The 20262-nt window shown below is 45.9% G+C and overlaps 1 protein-coding gene across 5 annotated transcripts in view; it reads left to right on the top strand.

Moving 5' to 3' along the window:
* The window catches only part of Osp (myosin phosphatase Rho interacting protein outspread), a 223592-nt gene that overhangs the window by 98566 nt on the left and 104764 nt on the right, over positions 1–20262 (top strand). For all 5 annotated transcript variants that reach the window (XM_076422932.1, XM_076422936.1, XM_076422939.1 and 2 more), the window contains exon 3: positions 10521–10586. In XM_076422932.1, the coding sequence (XP_076279047.1) occupies positions 10521–10586 (66 nt within the window). The remainder of the gene's footprint in view (positions 1–10520; positions 10587–20262) is intronic.

Genomic DNA, 20262 nt, shown 5'->3' on the forward strand with positions numbered 1-20262 from the left:
TCTCGGTGTGTACACGTACCTACCTGGTTGCTATTGCCCGGTGTTTACCCGCGCGAACTATAGCGCCGGGGAAACCGGTGACCCACGACACTGCTCGCTCGTTCCGGGACAACTAGATCCGTATCGTTTCAACGCTCGTTTGTAACTCGCCGGGGGAATTCCAGCGGCGATTACTCGCCCCCCTGGAAAACAGGATTCGATAACGAACAATGATCGACGACTCGCCGCTTCCACGAACCCCTTTGTCACGTTCGATCCGACTGTGCTCTCGATCCTTGCACCGCACTGCGCCGCGATCTATCCTACCAGTCCGATCGACATTTTTCAATCCACCGCTTCCTCCCAGCCTGAGGCCCTTGCTCCCCGGATTAACGCGTTTCTTCAACTGCTGCCTCGCTCTTTATCCGTTCCACATCCTTCCTACATTATCATTCGCAAATGGCGTACGCTACTTCAATATACACAATCTCGAGAACAAATCTTTTTCTACTATTTTGTTCTTGCTTTTGTCCAAATCGACATTGAAACTCTTCAATTATTTTAGCTACTCGTTTCTGTCGTGAATAGATAAAATCCACCGACTGCATATTATTCAATTATGCATGTAACGAGAAATCAGCACACTATGTCATCCATTTCTCCCAGAATTCAAGACTTTGATAAATAGTGTAACATTTGGAGGAACATGTTCGTAGAATTTTAAAGGAGATCCTCGTCCGGAGATGATTGAAAGATTGGACAATCATTTAAAAGATGGAGGGGCGGTCCCTTCGCGGTTACGGTCCCGATATTATCCCCATTAGGTAATAATTGGTTCGTCGATTCATCAATAAACGCAGCGACCGACTTTTCATGTCGGTTGCACGAGAGGCGAATTGAGTTCTGCGGTTTTTTTATTTTCGAGGACACGCGAGAGCATGATCGAGTTCGAGGCCGCGCGTCACGCGAGTCCGTTCGCGTTCCACGGAATCCAGGTTCCCGCGTTCTCCACATTGTCCATCCTTAAAGATGATTTATCGCTCTCGGTCTTAATTGGTCGGCTCTCGCGGCTGGACCGTTCGCCCTCGATGCGTTTCGTTCGACTAACAGTTTAATTAGAGAGCCCGTCGATTTTCCCGCGGGTGAAAACGTCTCGTTGTCCGCGGCTAGATGAACACGACAGATATTTTGTAACCAGCCGGTTAACCGGTGGGATCTACGGCGGGCTGCTTTCATCAAGGTCGAGGATTTCTCTCCCGTCGACTCTCGTTCGAAAACACTGATAACGTCGAACCTGCTCGAGAGTCCACGAGCACAGATTCTGTGATTTTTCTCCACTTGGCGCGGCAGCCCCAGGACTTATCACCGATTTCACTTCTTGCCTCTCTCAGAGATGGCTCTCCTCGTCCCTCTTTCTCTCCCAGGTTCAGAGAAGCAAGAACAGCATCCGGCCGGCAACAATCATCGCAATCGAGGCGCCATTAAATTCGAACCGCGTCAATTAGCCGGACACTGTTCTAAACAAGCGATTCCTCTTCGTCGCGTTATGCTGTTCTCGTGTCGCCGTCGTCGTCTTCGTTGTCTTCGAGATCCGCCGACTTTCACTTCGCTCCCGGGCCCTCGACATCGTACTTTCTCCGATGCACCTGTCTAACTTTAATTAAAAGCCGCGAGACGTTGCTTTTCGGATTGATCGCCGCGATCGTGACCACCGTGTCGCACCTGCCCCGGCCTCGATCGCGATCGATCCGACTTGTTCCAATCCGGACGGCATTGTTCCTCGAAAATTGAAATTTGTTCGCGGTGCACGGAAGTTTCTACTAAACAACGGCGCAATTCACGGCTCGCAGTTCATTTAATCTATAACTTCCAGCCTGTGGAAGTTATGTCGTTTTCTCAAGGAAAAACGAAAGCCAATTTTTTACCATTTGGAATAAGTTTTACGACATTTTGTTCTACGATCTTTTGCGTTTTTTTCAGGCAACTTCAAGATCCCATGCTCGTAGAATTTCTGTTTTTTATTAGCAAAAAATTGAGTTAACGACTTCTTACGACTTTGTTTGAAATGAAATTTGCACCGCATAGAAAATCGAACGACCAGGACATTCGAACGAAACTGGGATCGATCGATTGCGACAAGGAGGAAGTCGAACGTAATGGTACCGATCATCCCCCTAATGGTAGGATCGGCCACGATCAATCCCAGAGGCAGATCAGCGGCTTATTTACTCAGCAGGCGAACTAATCAGCAAGCAATAACAATTTATTATCCGGCGAATCCGTGTGATCATCGACGGTATTGAGCTGGCAGCGGACACACACGCGATCACGCATGCGATCGTTGTCTCGTCAGTTAGGATTAGGGTACTAGAGAATCAGACACACGATAGTCAATTCTTGAAAGCATCGTACAAAAATCAATCTTAGTTAAAGTCAGAGCTGGGGAAAATAGTATTTCAAATAGTAAATAGTAAATAATCCCGTTTATTTTATACAGTATCTGTACAACTTTGAAAGTAAAATATTTTATTTGATGCAGTAATTTTTGAAAACAGTATTTGAAAATAGTATTTTATTTTAAGAATATTGAAAATATTTGGACTTGGTCTTTATTTTCAATTTCAATTCTCGATCTATTTGGTATGGGATGATCATCACACCTCGTATAAACTTTGAATAGTTCAGCCATCGAAATAGGAGACAGGACTCATTACTCGAGTAAAAGCCCAATAAACGGTAATAGCGTTTCGAGGATACTTTGAGTTCACCTATATACGTTCGTCCATTAAACAGATTTATTTCGCGGATATCGAGGGTAACAGATTGCAAATCCGTGAATGTAAAATTCTCGCCAACTTCTCTCTTTTGATCGGCTGCTGGGGAGATCAATTTATCTAATCGCGGTCCCCGTAACAAATTCTCTCGGCGCGAGTGTCCCGCGCTCATCGACCTTGATAAGGTAGATCTGCTATCCGAACGTTCCAATTTCACCGACGCGGTGCTTCCTGGTTATCGATTATCTTCGACCACTTAACCGTCTATAACGACTCGGCGCGACGAGGCCGCCGCGGCGTTTAGTCACGGTGTCTTATCAAGAATGTAGGCTACCGGCTTGGTTTTCCTGTTGCCGCGAATATATCAATTTACCGTATGTATCGCGGTCTTCGATCTAGCCGGGGCCCGTCCCTAGCCGATGCGATGCGGTGCGGTGCTTGGAAACACCCACCGTCATCGTTCGCGTCTGCGAATCGATCGATCGATCGATGGAAACGACACGGTGCGGTCGTGCCCGCGGTCGCTCCCTTCTGTCCGCCTCCGTCGAGAGCCAATCAACCGGCGATGGTCCATTAATTAATCATTACCACGTTTTTACGGCGGCGGCGCGGCCCGATCGACGCTCTCTAGCCTGCAGCTCGCGCGCCAACCGACCGGCCCGCGTCTCCTCTCTTCGACTCCTCGTGACTCCCGGCACCGTTGACGGGATAATCTACGATCGGATCGGTCGTTACAGCTTCACTTCGACTTCCTGGTGGCTGATTATCCGCCGTGGACCGTATCCCCCGCGATCGGGGCCCGTTCCAGTCATGATACGCTCGGTGACCGTTCATCGCGATCCCACGGGGATGCTGATCACTCGCGGTGACGCCATGCCACAGCATTCAATTTTTCAAGTACTACTGTGTTCGAAAAGTTTCTAGAATTCACTGTTTCAATTTTCCCCAAAGCAGGCTGAACGGACCAATAATTGACTGGCTAAGATCACGCTACAATTATTTATAAGCTGTTGCCGAATGCTGATCGCTTTGGGTGACGTCATCCCACAGCATTCAATTTTTCAAGTACTACTGTGTTCGAAAAGTTTCTAGAATTCACTGTTTCAATTTTCCCCAAAGCAGGCTGAACGGACCAATAATTGACTGACTAAGATCACGCTAAAATTATTTATGAGCTGTTGCCGAATAATGCTGATCACTTTGGGTGACGTCATGCCACAGCATTCAATTTTTTAAGTATTACTGTGTTCGAAAAGTTTCTAGAATTCACTGTTTCAATTTTCTCAAAAGCAGGTTGAACGTACTAGTAAGGGACCAGATAAGATGAGGCTACAATTATTCATAACCTGTTGCCTTTTGGTAGAATTGAATGAATAACGATTCTGAAACTCCACTTGCGTCATGTACAGTTGCTGTTTCACTTCCACTAGCAATTACAAATTAATCGAATGCTGAAATGACAATTAAAATCAATGTAACAGTACACACGCCATATCTTACAATCAGTACAAACGTGAGAGATCACTCCGCATTAGAAATGTTTATCTAACAACAAGGTTTATTGAAAGCGTACAATTTACCAATGTAACCGCAGCGTATAACAACCGCGATCAGAAGAACAGCTTCCGTGAGACTGTCAGCGTCTCGGGGCCCATAATTCCGGGCGGAATTCATACTCCGAAAGATCGTTTGCGAAACGCGCCATGATCGTGGTCGATCGGAGAATCGCGTGGAGGATCGTCGGGGGTCACGTTACCGTTCGGGTCAGATTGGGTCCCTTCAGCTTCAGAACCTCGCCCATTCTCTCTCTTCTCTCTCCGTTCTCGCAGCCGGGGGACCAAGCGAAGTGATAGCGAGCGGCGGGTCTTATGCATGGTAGCACGCCATGCCACGCTATGACCACGCCACGTGAGAATCGTGAGGTAAACACGGACACGGAGCCGAAGAAGATACAAGCCTGATCGGTGACCAGGAAGTCGCGGGACATTCGGTGCCAAGTTACAATGTCACGAACACCGTCGAGTATATCGGCCCTTTCTCTCTCTCTCTCTTTCTCTCTCTGGATTTCCCGTGACGACGGCGCCCGGCCGTTCGCATAACAATTATTAACCGGCGTGCACCGGGGCCCCGGCAATGAAATCGTACGCGAACGCTTTAATGTTATTGGCCGGTGGAAGTAACGGCCCGGGGTCCCTCGGGAATCGCGTCGGCGCGATCAGGCCCGTTTTTTTACCACCGAAATTTACAACGAGCGGCGTTAATAGCGTTATCCGGCGCGATCGCCACGGTTGTTGCTACACGGCGAGCACGTTCGGATGGATCCGCACGGGATCCATTCCGCTCTAAATCGTGATCTTATCGCGAGCGACATTACGTGCATCTTCGCACTCGACATCACCGCCCATCAACGACCGAGCCGAGAGCGCTGTAATAAATTCGTCCCGGCCGGAGAAGCTTCGCCGGAGAGTTCCCGTGGATCCTCCGAGCTCGAGCCGACTGGACCGCTTTCTAACTTCCGTAATCGATGGATCTGCTCGAGGAACGATCGCGACGCGATAATACGCCCGGGAACGGGCCGGCCGCGACCGCAGCCGGTCTCTCTGGTGATTTCAACGCCTGCAAAGGAAGCGTCGCCGCGCGGAATATTAAGCGTCTCGACCGACCACGATCTTGTCGCCGGGGAATTAGTTTGTCATGCTGCCACGGAAGCTCTTTAAACATATTACTGCCCCCTCCCATCCCTGCTTTGCATAGTTTCCGGATTTTATGCCGGCGTTGATGCCTTTTCTGGGAACGTTCGACTATTCTCTCGATCTTCCACGCGTTTCAACGGGCTCATTATCGTAGGATACAATCTGGATGGAGGCTCTTAATGGATTTTTTACGACCAAGTTATTTTCATTGTTTCCTTTCGTTGGCTCTTGTCTAATTTCTGGGAATCACGTTGCGTTCGAATTCTTCCTACTTCCAAAGAATAAGCAGGCCCAAAGATGCAACGCGCCACAGGTCGGCCACCCCTGACCTACAGAAACGAATCGAGTGTGAATATAATGCAACAAGTTTCCCGTAATTAATTCTTCAAGGCATCCCATTTTTCCTGTAATAGTACTCTCGAATCGAATTTCGTGAATCGGTGGTGTTCGTAAAGAGGAAAGGATTCATGGGGATCGAGAAGGCGTCCCTTAGGATCGAGAAGGGTCCTCGATCTCGCGGCTCGACGCGAAATTCCCCGCGTCACTGGTGACAAAGTGGTATGTTCAAGTTTTTGCCCACCTTCCTGTCGAGGAAGCGCCCCGTCCCGAATGATCGACGCGACGCTCGTGCGCCGATGAAACCAGAAGTCCTTGATCCGTGGGCGATGCAAAACGATCGTCGCTATACCCGGAAGAAGGTGCGGTAGGTCAGCGTTCCGAAGCCGCCGCCGTTCGACCAGCCGGAGCCTCTTCCTGGAAGCTTTATCGTTCTGAGGACACTCATTCAGCGTTTCGTTATGATCATTAATCTTTCGCTCGATCGGAACACCGCGGAACATTCTGCACACCATATTATTTCCAATGTATCATTACCCAATGCATTAAATAATTACCAATTAGACACACTTCTTAATGGTGAAGCAACAATCTCAAATGTGTAATTAAAAGACAGAAGTGAAAACTTCTATGGCGATTGCGTATTTGTCTGTTTCTCATTGCTAAACTCGGCTCCCTCAAGTTACCCCTTGCCGTATCTTTTCCTTAATCGCTTAAATCCTGAATCATGTACCTGTATCATTTCCTTAATACTTAAATTCCTGAATCACTTAAAGTGATCCAAACGTCTTTATCGTGAAAAATGTCGCAGAGGAGAAAAGAAAATCTATATTTTTTGTACGGCTACATTCATTTGAATGCTCAACTATTGGTTACAAACGAATCAAATTTTATTCCATTTAGAAAGAAACGCGTAACATCCATATTTGTTAGACACTGTTTCAAATCTTCGTGACGAGTGTGACTCGTTAAGTTAAAATACGGCAAGCGGTTGAGGATCAAAATAAAAGTGAGTGAATAATTGAGTGAATCCACAGTTTAGTAAGTGTTTCTTCTGTTCGTACGGGAGAGGGAATCCCGAATGGAAACCCGAGTCGGTTTTCTCTCGGTCCTCGTGGCACACTGTCGCACAGAGACAGGTAAAAGAATGGGCCCCCGGGTCGTTGTCTCGTGTGCAACCATTGAAAGCTCGGCGATCTTGCTCATCGATGATCGGAACGACCAGAACGGGTTCAGCCAGAAAGAGCTACGCTGGTGGGCGGTGTTAACGACCGGCTGTTCAAACCAGGAAGATACGATAGGTCAGGAATATGCGGGTCCCCTGATCCACGAATTACGACTTACGGTCGAGGAACCTATGCTCCACTTGGCTACTTGTTGCTCGACTTGTTCATGCTAACACCTTCGTAGATCCACTTACAGTTACCCGAATCGTTATTCTAACCCAGAAACTCATCCTAGACTGATTTGCTCTAATAACAATTCTTCCATTATTCATTCCAAGAAACTTCTAGTGCCACGCAGGAATATCTTCCTATTTTCTTGTGAAATGGCGCCTGATACAGCGCCTTGCTACATGTTCGTTCGCAAAGAAGTTTGCATTTCTCCATTTCATTCACACGTGTTCGACTTCGACGTAAAAACACGGTAAAAGAATGTAGGCCGTTTCTTGAAACGAAAAGAATCCATGGGAGCAACTATTTAACAAGATCCACGAGCGTGATGAGGTGTGCTAAACGCATATTGATGCTCGGTGAAGCAATCGTTTCGCCGGATTTCATGAGAAATGATCAGCCGCAGCGAGCGGATCGTCTCTGAAAGGGAAGCGGCAGCGCCGAAAGGCAGTTTCGCAGGTCTGGGCCGTGCGATACCGAGACCAGCAGAATTTTCGCACGTCTCGGCAAAGCGCGCGGGCTCTATTGAAGCGAGGAGGGCCGCAAAAGCGGAGGTTGCGGCAAGCGTTACACGAGGAAGAGATTACGGGCTGTTCGGGTTCCGTGCTTTCTCTTCCACCGTCTCAATCCTCCGGCATTGTTCGGGGCCCCCGGGCGTCGTCCGCTTCGTCTTCTTCTTCTTCTTCCTCTTCCTCCACGAGAGATCTTCCCACGCACGTGCCGTGGCTCTCGTACGGGTCCGCGCGCGCGGAGAGGCCTGCTGAATAATTACCAGATGAAGATACCGCCGCGCCACACCGCCTCGTGTAGGCTGAAATCTCACCTCTTTCTTTCTTACCCGTCGCTCTTTCCTCGTCCCTCGTGATCAGCCTCACCTCTCTGCTTCTTCATCCGAGCAAGGATTTTGCAACGGTACCCGTGTGCCTATTCGACGACACACGTCCCGTCCCCTCACGGATCACCAACCCACGGGGATCAACCCCTGGACAACCGTAACCGCTACGAGGGCCCATCGAAACGCATCGCACTCACGTCGATACGGTAGCTTTCCGCCTTTTCATTCATCCCTTTGCTGATCGAGGTTCCTACGTGCAGCGTACAGCTCTGGATTCAGGAGAGACTGATGCGGCTTGGGATTAAGGGTAATTGGATGTAGGAGCTTCCCCGGCGTGGCTCCTCAATGTGTGAACATCTTATGGGGTTGGAAGGGCAAATAGGCTTCCTCCACTCATTCAAAAAAATGTTTGCAGAGCCAAATAAAAATTCTTTAATTAAAAATAATTCATAAATCTTCTGCACGTGTTCAATACTTTAAAGTGCACGTACCCATTTTTGTCATAAACGCAATCAAATCCGCAGTCTAGTGAATGACAACATTTTCGAACGATCCCCAACCTCATGTAAGCATCGCAGTTTGGTGGAACGATCCAGGCCAGCATGATTACCAACAGATGACGTAAACGAGGCCTAACCCCGTCTTATCGTCGCATTATCAACGGAGCATTGTTCCGATCGGAGACACGGGCACGCAAATCTCGTGTCGTAAGACGGACACTCGTTAATGAGTAGGCTGTAACCCATAAAGAACGGGATAAATAATGGATCTGGGTCGTTCGCCGGCTACGCGAAGGTTGCTAGGGTGCGTTATCACTGTGCCTGCTCGCAGTTTTCCCGCGGAAAGCGACCATTGTGCTCGATGAAAAAACAACAGCGACGACCGACTCTCTCCGCTTCGAATATATTCCCTGAACTTTCTCCTGGACGGGATTCACCGGTGACGGAGACTACGGCTCGTCGTTCCTGTTGCGTAATCACGCAAATGATCCCATGGGACATCGCGGATCCAATCGAACGTGTAACCGCGCGTCCACGAACTTTACGCCGCCATTTGCATACAATCGAGGCTTCCGACCGTGTTCCGGTACTTTTCCCGTAGCGTCGCGATTTCTTTCGATCGCGCGTCAAATTCCCCGTGAGAACTCGCAGACTCGGCGGGTCCATCGAAGGATTTAACGTTTTTTCCAATTTTCTAAATCGATTTTCTGGAGCTTGATGAGACTAGTTCTTTGGTCATTTAGTTCTGGTAGCTAACCGAATTATCTAGTAGCTCATTTTTTTTAGCTCAATTTTCTCATCATTACACAAAGTTCATTTTTAATAATGAATTATCAGATAGAGTTTATTGAAGTTGCATTAATCTTGCACCATTAGTACCACTAAAATGATCAATGTTTAATGTGTAGACTGCGGATTTTATGTGTGACGTTCAACGAATTCTAGCAAGTTATTACTAGACTGTGGATCTTTATGCATTTATAGTAAAATTGAGTAGATGAAATTTAAAATTGTTGAACAATTTTCGAAATTGAAGTGGCAATATATGATTTCTCCTGTATTAATATTATTAAGAGAAGAAATAATGCAGACAATTTTTATTTTGCATCAAGATCCGCAGTCCAGTTATTACATTATTATTGACTTATTAGAGTTATCAAAAGAAGGCATACATGTTTATTTAATTTCTGTTCTCTACCTAGAATCGACTTGGTGAGTTTTTATTTTGCATAAAGATCCGCAGTCTAGTTATTACATTATTATTGACTTATTAGAATTATCAACAGAAAGCATACATGTGTATTTAATTTCTGTTCTCTACCTAGAATTGACTTGGTGAGTTTTTATTTTGCATAAAGATCCGCAGTTTTACGATGTGCAACAATTTCTGAGGATTTTTACACGAAAGGGAAATGGCTAAAAGATGTGGGATCGGTGGAACGAAAGAGAAACCGCAAAGGCTGTTAGCTCCCAGCTCTTTTTCACGAGCTTTATTTCTAATTAACGGCAGCACCGTGTTAATTGTCCAGCTGCCGGCGTCGAGAAGCCTCGGAGATTCCTCGGGTTGGACAGGTTCAGCCTTGGGTTCGCTAGAATTCTCTCGGTGCAACGAGTGCTTCTAGGAAAATGGAGAAGCGCCATAGAAAGTGATACTTCTCGCGTGGAGCCGTAGAAAGTAGCTATGCTGGTGGTCGCTTTCGAAAACTCGAATTACAAGATAAAAATTATGTAAAATACGCCGGTTTACAAACTGGTGTAATTAGGAATTGTAATTCATTAACTCGAAATTCCTCGAGATTTCCAGATCGAATAAATTCTACGTTCATTGAACAACGATCGTGGAACATTGTTACAAGCTACTCATATAATTTTAAATAACCGCATGCACGAAATTAATTTGATTTTCTTTGCGTACAATAGAAAATCCTGGCGAGACGATAGCAGCGTTTTAACGTGTAATTGAAACTGTGTTGTGCTTCCATTGAACCGTGCGTTTTCTTTGTTTCCAGAGATGGCAGCGGAGATGGTTCGTCCTGTACGACGACGGGGAGCTGACGTACTCGGTGGACGAGCACGTGAGTACCATGCGAAAAACCATTTAATGCAAATTTCCGTATTCGACCCGGTGACTGCACACGGCGAATCGAATCCTCTTAGTCCGTCTTTCCACGGGAGCGACGCGTACTCGCGCTCGAAATCCATTTTGCCGCTGACAAATCCGTTTAACGTCCCGATACGGTTTCATTCGGAGTGATCGCGCCAACGGAAACGCCGCGCGTAATTCGAATTTTCCATCGTGACCGTCCTGGGGCCGTGTTGCCTGCAGCTAATCCGACTTTAAAATTAATTTCAAGAATTAATTTGTCGATCTGCCCCCCTCACTGTTCGTAATCCGAGTACCAACAATAATCCGTGCACCGTCTCGCAGCACCAGAAAAACTTCGCATTTCCATATACACTTAGGAGCAAAACTGATCACACACACTTTAAACCAGAATAATTTTTTTATGAATGGACCAAACGACTTCAATTTCTCTGTAAGGTTAGAAGAATTAGTTTAGTAAATGACGTCTGAAAAATATGTTGAAAAAATGCAGTTGGTCGGAATTGTGAAAAACAATTGTAAAAATTGATTTTTACGACTTTTTTAGCTGGGCCAGTAATGAAAATTTAAAAGATGCGTTTGGTCAACTCCTATAAATTATATACGTTCTGAAATTTTCATTGAAATTGGTTAATTGGTTTACGAGTTATAAACGATCAAAAGTGGTAAAAATTGAAATTTTTAAAGATTTTCGGCCTTTTTACCACTTTTTCGTTTATAACTTGTAAACCAATTAACCAATTTCAATGAAATTTTCGGAGCGTATATAATTTATAAAAGTTGACCAAACAAATCTTCTAAATTTTCGTTACTGGCCCAACTAAAAAAGTCGTAAAAATCAATTTTTACAATTGTTTTTCACAATTCCGACCAAATGCATTTTTTAAACTAATTCATCTAGCCTTACAGAGAAGTCGTTTGGTCCATTCATAAAAAAGTTATTCTGATTTAAAGTGTGTGTGATCAGTGTTGCTCCTAACTGTACATGATAGGTATTTTCAAAGCGTCAGCAGTTGCGTATGTTATTGTTATATTTTACTGAATAGTTTCTGGACCATTCTGAAAGATAGTGTAACACGATAGTGTTAGAATCATTGATTTAATGAATGTAATATTTAATACCTTTTTTATTTAACATATTTGCACAAATTCTCATTTTGAGACTATAAGTTAGTATATTATCGAGCAAAGAGTGGTCATTGTTGATAGAAACGCACAAATACACAAGGGTAAAAAGAAACTGCCGACTCTGTAAGTCTGTAAAATAGTTCAGTGACTCTCTTCCTGTTCGTAATGAATGGACCATAATTGACAGAACTTATCTTGACAAGAGGTTCTTGGAACGTCTTCAGGGACGCGTTTCGAACGATGAAAGTCGCGCGTTACCCTTCCAGAGCCGAGAACTGTCAAGCTTCCAACATTATGGCAGGTCATGAATCAAAAGCTGCCGCTTCGAGCGGCTCCCTCGGAGTCTATGAGTGGCAAAGGTCGCAGCCAATTGTAGTTATACTAGCCGCGGCCGCTAGCTCGTGCACTGCCATCGGCAGCATAGTCAATACCATCAACGTGGAGGCTGATAAAACGGCTCCGAGCCTCTCGCGCCTCCGGACGTTCCTCGGCCATCGCCTTCTGACGTCGATGACCACGGTAATGCTAGAAATCGTCAGAATTGATTTAAGCATCGGACAGATGGCTAGATAAAAGCTTCTCGCCGTCATCCTCTTTCCTCCCTTCGCAAATCGACGGTTAACGACGCTCCCCACGGAAAAATTGTGTTGGCACTCATCTGCAACGCTCGACTAATGAGTTACACAATTCAAATTATAGAACCTACTACGAAGAACCTTTTTTTCAGATTTTTATAAAGTAAAGAAATAAGAGTACTGTTGAAATTTATTTCGTGCATGAAAAACAAAATGAATCTATTAGTCCTCAGAAGGAATCAAAATTCGCTTGTTCTAGGGATCGTCCCACAATTTTTCTGGCCCGAGCGATCCTCACTTTATGAACTCCTTTCAAACTGTAAAGACGTGTTAGCTTGTGCTTTCTTGCTTCTGAATATACTTCGAAAAGAGCTGTACAGTAAATCCTCTATAAACGCAAAAGCCTCGGGGAGATTTGTTCGCAATCATCGTAGACGGGACACTACTTTTTTGAGCTTCAAAGGCCGAGCCGGACGTAGAGAAGGACAGCACATGTAAAGAGAGTTCCCATACGCTGTCCTTCCTTGCGCCCGAAATGTTCATTGTCAATTAAACCACTAAATACAGTTGAAATTATATCGTGTTTGGTCTTATTTTAATCAGAAAAATGCCACAAATATATTGGTGAAAGTTTCATTAAAAAATGCGTAATAATAAAAAAGATTAAATATTGGTGTTACATTGTGAGGACGCGCGGTCCTTTGAACTGTGCCGACGACTGCGACTCTCCGCGTCGCATTAGTAGTGGTTCACACCGATATACCCGAGTGCGTTTATCGTGTACAGCCTTTTTGCGTTTATAGAGGATTTACTGTAACTTGTCCCAGTTCCCAGAATCACCCTGTATACACAGTGTGGTTTATTGTAGTTCATAATCTAATAAGTACTTGGATACTTTATACAATTTTTGAGAACAAGAGTCAAGAGTCTTCTAGAAGGCTCTGTCACCATTCTTCTTCCGAACTCTTCATTTCAATACTTTGATACGTCGCTTCGTGCAACTTTTATAATTAACTAGATTTTGCCCGCGGCTTCGCTCGCACAGAAAACCGTTTAATGCTCTCGGAAATTGATATTGTTTCTCCATAAAACCTTCTAACCCCCCATTCACCCCTATAGAGTTTTAATTTTATGTCATGCCGCCATCTTAGATTTCAAAACCCCTTTTCACCTCCTTAGGGGATCAATTTTTTAAAATGCCGAAACAGGTATTCGATTAATTATATCAAAGAGCATTAAGACCAAGTTTCAAGCAAATCCGGCCACGAACAAAATATTCCTCATACAAACGTTGCAACCCCTTTTCACCCCCCCCCCGGGGGTTGAATTTTTTAAAATGCCGAAACAGGTGTTTGATTAATTATATCAAAGAGCATTAAGACCAAATATGATGTAAATCCGATCACGAACAAAATATCCCTCATACAAACGTTGCAACCCCTTTTCACCCCCTTAGGGGTTGAATTTCGAAATATCCTTTCTTATCCCTTGTATAGATCATAAAGGAAACCTCTGTGCAAAATTTCAGCTTTCTATAGGTCCGAGGGTTTAGCCTGGGCGTTGATCAGTGAGTGAGTGAATGAGTCAGGACTGCATTTTTATATGTAGAGATAAAAGAGCCATATTGTCGGTGAGTTTTCGCGAGCAGTTAAATGAAGTTATCGTGCAGACTAATTCGATAAGTTTCCCTTTCAACGGTCCCTGGGAACAATGCGGCGGGTACGAGCCCCGAGGACACCGCTTTCGTCTGGACTCCGCCGACCCGTTAGCCCAATTTCTCATTCCACCTCAAGGCCGACCAGGTACGACTTCAGTCCCAGGGGGAGAGACACGCACCCGCCGTACCACCGGTTATTATCTTTTCGCATTTTTCGCCCGAGATTATTCTCGAAACGAATGGCCCTCTTAAGGCCCACGACCGGATCATTAATCTGGCTTCGAAGATGGCCGAGTTGTCGGTCCTGGTCTCGCGCAGAAAATAGAGCCCCCTGGTACACAGTGTGGGGCCTTTAACGCGGTATCGCTGTCAAACGATCGCTTCTCGTCGTTACTATAATTCCGTGCCACGGTGTCTCTACGTTGTACGCTCTACGGTGTAAATCCCTTCTAAAAATCCCCGGCCATGTTTACGCGTCTCGAGATACTTTCCTTATCGTTACCTAACCCCGATCAGGTAGGGGTACAGTTGGCCGCAAAATTGTTCGCGCGCATGCTTGAAATTTTAATCACTTCACTTAGTTTTTGTACATACGTCGATGTAGCTTGATCGTTGAATTTCCCTAGTTCCTATCAAGTGTGAAACTTGAAATTTGTTCTTACTTTCTTTTCGAGGTAATGCTCCCTAATCGTTTAATACGACTTGTTGACTTTTATTTTAATATCTGTGTACAACATGAAATAGAACTCTTAATAATCCAACCAACGGATGTTGACTTATTTCGTCCACCGAAGAAAGCTTGGAGAAACAAAATGTTGATATACTTAATGGTAATTTTTCCGCCGAGTCTATTCAGCCTCTCCACGCTTTCGAAGAAGCGACGCACGATCTCGTAGAAACTCGAAAACACCTGTCGCTATATAGATTAATGTCTCCGAAACCGATGCCTCGTTCTGCTTGCTGTTATGCAAATCCCGGCTGGCTCGCATGGCGTATAGTTCTCGCCGTAGAAATAAATGGATCTCGGTACCTCCCACGTGTCGCGGCACACCCCTCGTAACGTACAGTAATTAAAATCGATACTACTTGGACCGTAGTCGATGCGGGAAGGAGTCCTAGGAAGGTGTAAAGTAATTTTTCAACGGGTTTCGAATCGAGAGTGTCTCGTTCGGCATTGCTATCGAAGGAGTTAGCGCCTTCGTGGCGGACAGGGTACAGGCGAGAAAACGAGCAAAACACTCGGTGGTGGAAGCATCCCGTCGCGAGGCATTTATCAGCGTTCTTTAAACGGGACAAGCCTAATCGGTCGGTCGGCCGGTCGCGCGAGGCCCAATAATCTATAGTTAATTGGAAATGGCATTTCTCAGGGGAACAGTCCCCACGGCTGGTCGTCCGCGACGCGCAGTCGCGATACCGGCGAAATGGTCACCGGTGGCCAATTATGCAAATCCGCTGCGCCGGGGAAAGCTGGAACTGCCGCGGAATTAATCGTCTGAATTGGAACGATTAGCTCGCCGCCCGGAATACGTTCCTTCGATTATCAGGAATTTCTCGTGGCCGTGGACGCGCTCGGAAAATTGCCCCGGCCGGTCGCCATTAATTGCGGCCGTCGATCGATCTCGCGAAACCACACTCCTGATCATTGCGATCGTAATAGTTACGTACTTCCCGGTTAGGGTATCGAAAGAATTCTCAAGCATCTCGTTTTCGTTTGGATCTTTGTGGTTCAATGAAGCTTTTAATAAAGCAGAGAAAATGTTCTGACATCGCAGAAACTGAGCATGATATAACAGCATTCCTAAATTTTCACATCTTCCGATGTTCGCTAGAGATTCATAAAATCCGCAGTTTATCGATGCCTGCTTCAATAGATCGACTTACAGGTCTGACAAAAGTGAATGGCACAAATTCCGAGATCCGTGTGGAACGTCAGGGCCCGCTTCATTAGAATCCGCTTGTATCCTCTAATCAAGGGTCCCGAGGAATGTGTTAACGATCGCTAAGCAGGAACCGATTGCGCGTTACGGTGATCCGGGGAGCCTAAGTCTGGTCGACTGGCGAACAATCTACTCAATTTCTCCAGCAGCGAGCCAATTACCAGCGTGCATTCGCGGCGTGGCCGCCAATAAAAGATTTCCTAAGCTTGTTGCGCAGCGCGCGCGCTCGCCCAGTCGTTGTTCCTCTCGACGCAACGGATGATCAAACGAGAGCTTCCATTGAGCTCATCATTTTCCCTGAAACATCATTAACGTCCTCGGCGTCCGGCGAGTGGGTATCCGCAACGCTCGGACTAATAGGAACCGTGTCGTCGGTTCAATAACGTGGCAGGACGTTCATGATATTGATGACGCCGCAGAGATAAGATCAACGACGACGATGCGAATGACCCTCTTTTCTGGTGCGCTGGTGTTTTGTTTCCCAGGTCTGGACGCGAGTCGATCAGCTGACCCCAATTAAATGATAGCCATCGGGCTAGCCCGGGCGAGACAACGGTTGCGTCACCGATAAATGTTAATGAACCGTGGCATAATAGGATCGTCTATAATAACCGGGAGAATCTGTGCCGACGCGACGCGACGGTCGGACGTGCAGCCATTAAGGGTGCCTTTGTTCCACCTACGACTCCTACAGTGATTCGCCTGCGTTAATATCGTAACGGTCTCCGTTACCAATTAGAGTGCCGCTTAATTGCGAGTTACTGTGCCGCCCAGTTTCATCGTAACCCGGAGAACCCCTGGTGTTGTTGGGGAAAAACTTTCTTCGTATTTTAATGCAGAAATAAATCAAGCTTTTTCCATATTTTAAATGAACTTTATTAAATCAAGTATGTACATACCGTTTTGATCGACCAACTTTTGCCAGTTTTGAGGTGAAACCATAATCCCGTCACTGTAGAACTTCTGTGATTTCTGGGCGAAAAACTGTGACACGTGATTTTCGCAGGCCTCTTTTGAAGTCAACTTCACACCATTAAGAGAATTCTGTAGAGACCGAAACAAATGGTAGTCTGTTGGTGCAATATCAGGACTATACGGTGGGTGCATCAAAACTTCCCAGCCAAGCTCTCTTAATTTTTGACGGGGCGCCAAAGATGTGTGGGGTCTGGCATTATCGGGATAGAAGACGACGCCTCTTCTGTTTATCAATTCTGGTCGCTTTCTTTCGATTGCTCGACGTAATCTTTCCAGTTGTTGACTGTAGAGGTTAGAATCAATCGCTTGACCAAATGGCAGCAGCTCGTAGTGAATGATTCCTTTATGATCCCGCCAAACGCACAGCATCACCTTTCTTGGTGTCAATCCTGGCTTTGCCACGGTTTGCGGAGCTTCACCTCGCTTCGACCACGAACTATTTCGTACATTATTTTCGTACGTGATCCATTTTTCATCGCCTGTAATGAGCCGTTTCAAAAAAGGTTCGATTTTGTTTCGTGTTAGCAACGACTCGCAAATTGAAATTCGATCCATTAAATTTTTCAAGGCTAGCTCGTGAGGCACCCAAACATCGAGCTGTTTTTTGTATCCAGCCTTCTTTAAACGGTTTAGAACTGTTTTGTGGTCGATGTTTAGTTCCTTACCAATGTCATGACTGCTAATGTGCCGGTCTTGCTCAACTGTTTGCATGATTTCATCGACTTTTTCATTGACGGGTCGACCAGGACAAGGTGTATCTTTGACATCAAAATTTCTGATACTGATACTGTATCACGTCCATAAACATCACCAATTTTTTTTAGCAGCTCGAGTCGCATTCTTTCTTTTTTTGTAATAAAATTTCAAAATGTACCGAATTTCTTCTTTGTTTTCACTCATGTTCAAAACGCAATAAATTTTGACTAAATAAACGAATATCACAATTTCTTGTTCGTGATTACTCTCCGGTATGTCACCTTTCAGACGCACTCGAGTAATGCCAGATCCGATTAATATTAACAGAGTTATCACATAGTAACTCCATTTATTGGGAGAATACGAAGAAACTTTTCCCCCAAGCACAATAGCCACTGTGAAACAAGCTCAAATCAGAAAGAAGTACAGCTGTGAAAGAACTCGTAGAAAGCCTGTCGTTAAAGCCAGAGTATGCCACCGCTGGCTTGGAGTCAATCATACATATAAGAATTTCCAGAAGCACACAGCTTACAATTCTGAAAAATTCTGGTAAAATCGCATAAATCTCGCATCTGTTCAAGAAATCGGTGTTCGACCGTAAGAAACGCAACGGTAGATAGAACCAGGCTCCGAAACAAGACGGTATATTAATGTTCGACCGTGACGAGGGTAGATCTAATCGATCGGGTATCAACTTCCCGCGGGATTAATCTACGCGTAGTCGTCCGCGGCGGTGTTCAGTCATCATCCAGAAGTTCCAATTAGCGGGGATCAGAGCGATGTCTCCGGGGCCCCTGTTGCACGGCAAATCCATGAACTAGACACACCGGGAATGATCCGAGAGAGGGTCGGTCGCAAGCAGCAGCGGTCTCGGTCGTCATCGAGAAGTTCCAATCAGCGGGTATCGGTACGATCTGTTTGCTCGTTCTTGTCGTCCGCTCTCTCGGTCTGATTATCCCCTCGCTCCTCCTTTTATTCACGTTGGCTGCGTCGATGGCTAACCACCGGGGGCCCCTTCCCATCGTTCGATATTAATACCGATACGGGATTTGCATTCAGACCCCGACGAGGTACGCACACAACCATCCGCATACGAGCTTTCAGGGGGAGCCCGATGCAGCGGTTTGAACGAATCGACTATTTTTTCCCGCATATCCATAGCGCTACCCTTCGAAAGTATTTTCCTAAAAGCGTTCAATGGTGTTCGGAGAAATGAGGTTGGCAAGTACAATTTTTTTGTTTCGAAATGTGGAACCTTTTTCCCAATTTTTCATTTTCTTTTGTGCTAATAAGAGGATTAACACGAGGGTTACGCCAACGGCTGTTATCTATAACGCTCGCGTCCGGTGTCAATCGAGCAGAAATAACGACCGAGCACCAGGAAGCTGCGAGGGGGACCATAAGGGGGCCGCTTAGGGGACACGGGACATTTTATCTCACGAGGAAGTCGCCGGTAGACCTTGGGGATATTGCAGGGTGGCGGCGAGCCGAGCGATCCGCCTCGCTGAAACGCTCGATGAATTATTAAGTGGCTGAGATGGGGCATTTTTCATGGGGGCGGGGTTTCCTCCGAGAGGCGGGATTTTTTCGAGCGGTGAATTTGTTCGAGAGGGCTGGAACTTTATGGAGAAATGCGCTGAATTGTGGATAAGATTGATGGAGGGTGGCTGCTCAGGGTGAAATTGTGTTTCATTGGAGTAGACTCCGTGCGCGACGAGGTTCGAGATTTTTGGGGTGAAGATTTTGTATGGGGGCGGAGTCCGGAGAAAATGGTTGATTATATGGTGCCAGGTCCTAGTCCTAGATCGACATTTTATTCTTCGAGAATCACATCGAAGTGAACAGAACGCGTTAGAAGAACCACGTAAAAATTAATTGTGATTTTTATGCATTTATGAAGTAATTAATTGGTTTAAATATAAATTGAAATATAAAGCAGTGAAAAATATAAAAAAATCCAACTATGTATTAAGGGGTGAAATAAATTTTTATGAAACTACTGCTCCCTCCAATCGAGGCAGAATATTTTCATTTTCCATAAAAATCCAAGCAGTCTAATTATAATAATCGCAAAGAACTCTGAAAGAATTTCTTTAACCGCAGCGTAGCTCTAGCATTTCGAGCCTCGGTTCTCCGATCCCGTCTTCAAAGAGCCGCGCGTATGCTCTTGCAAATTACGTTCGCCAGGGATCCGCGATGCACACTGATACGTCGAACGCGAGCCGTCACGAGCACTGCAGTTCGTAATCAAATTATCCCCCAATCTAAAAGTAGGTTTTGACCCGGCGTACCAGAAGCTCCCAGCTATCTTGTCATCGCGGAACACGGCTCCGCGAGTGAAATTAACGATCCCGGGCTCGACGCATTCTTTGCACCTGCGAAGCTGCCGCGACTAGAAAATCGCATCTGCCTCCGGTATCATGGTTGACCTTCTAAGTCGCGACGTAACGGCACCGTTTCCCCCAAAAATCCCGGATTACAAGCATTCCAACGATCGAGCGAGGAGGATCGAGAAGTCTTCTCCTCGAGTTTTGAGATTCACGGCGACTCTTTCGAAACGACGTCGGTATCGGGCCCAAAAATCCTAAATGGGCAGGGTAGAGAGGATCGGAGAGGGAATTCGTTGGACGGTATCTTGGGAAATGAACGATCCCGTCGCATTTACACCTGGCGGCCGGT

Source organism: Lasioglossum baleicum, chromosome 1 (assembly GCF_051020765.1).
Source record: "Lasioglossum baleicum chromosome 1, iyLasBale1, whole genome shotgun sequence".
In the NCBI taxonomy this organism is placed as follows: domain Eukaryota; kingdom Metazoa; phylum Arthropoda; class Insecta; order Hymenoptera; family Halictidae; genus Lasioglossum; species Lasioglossum baleicum.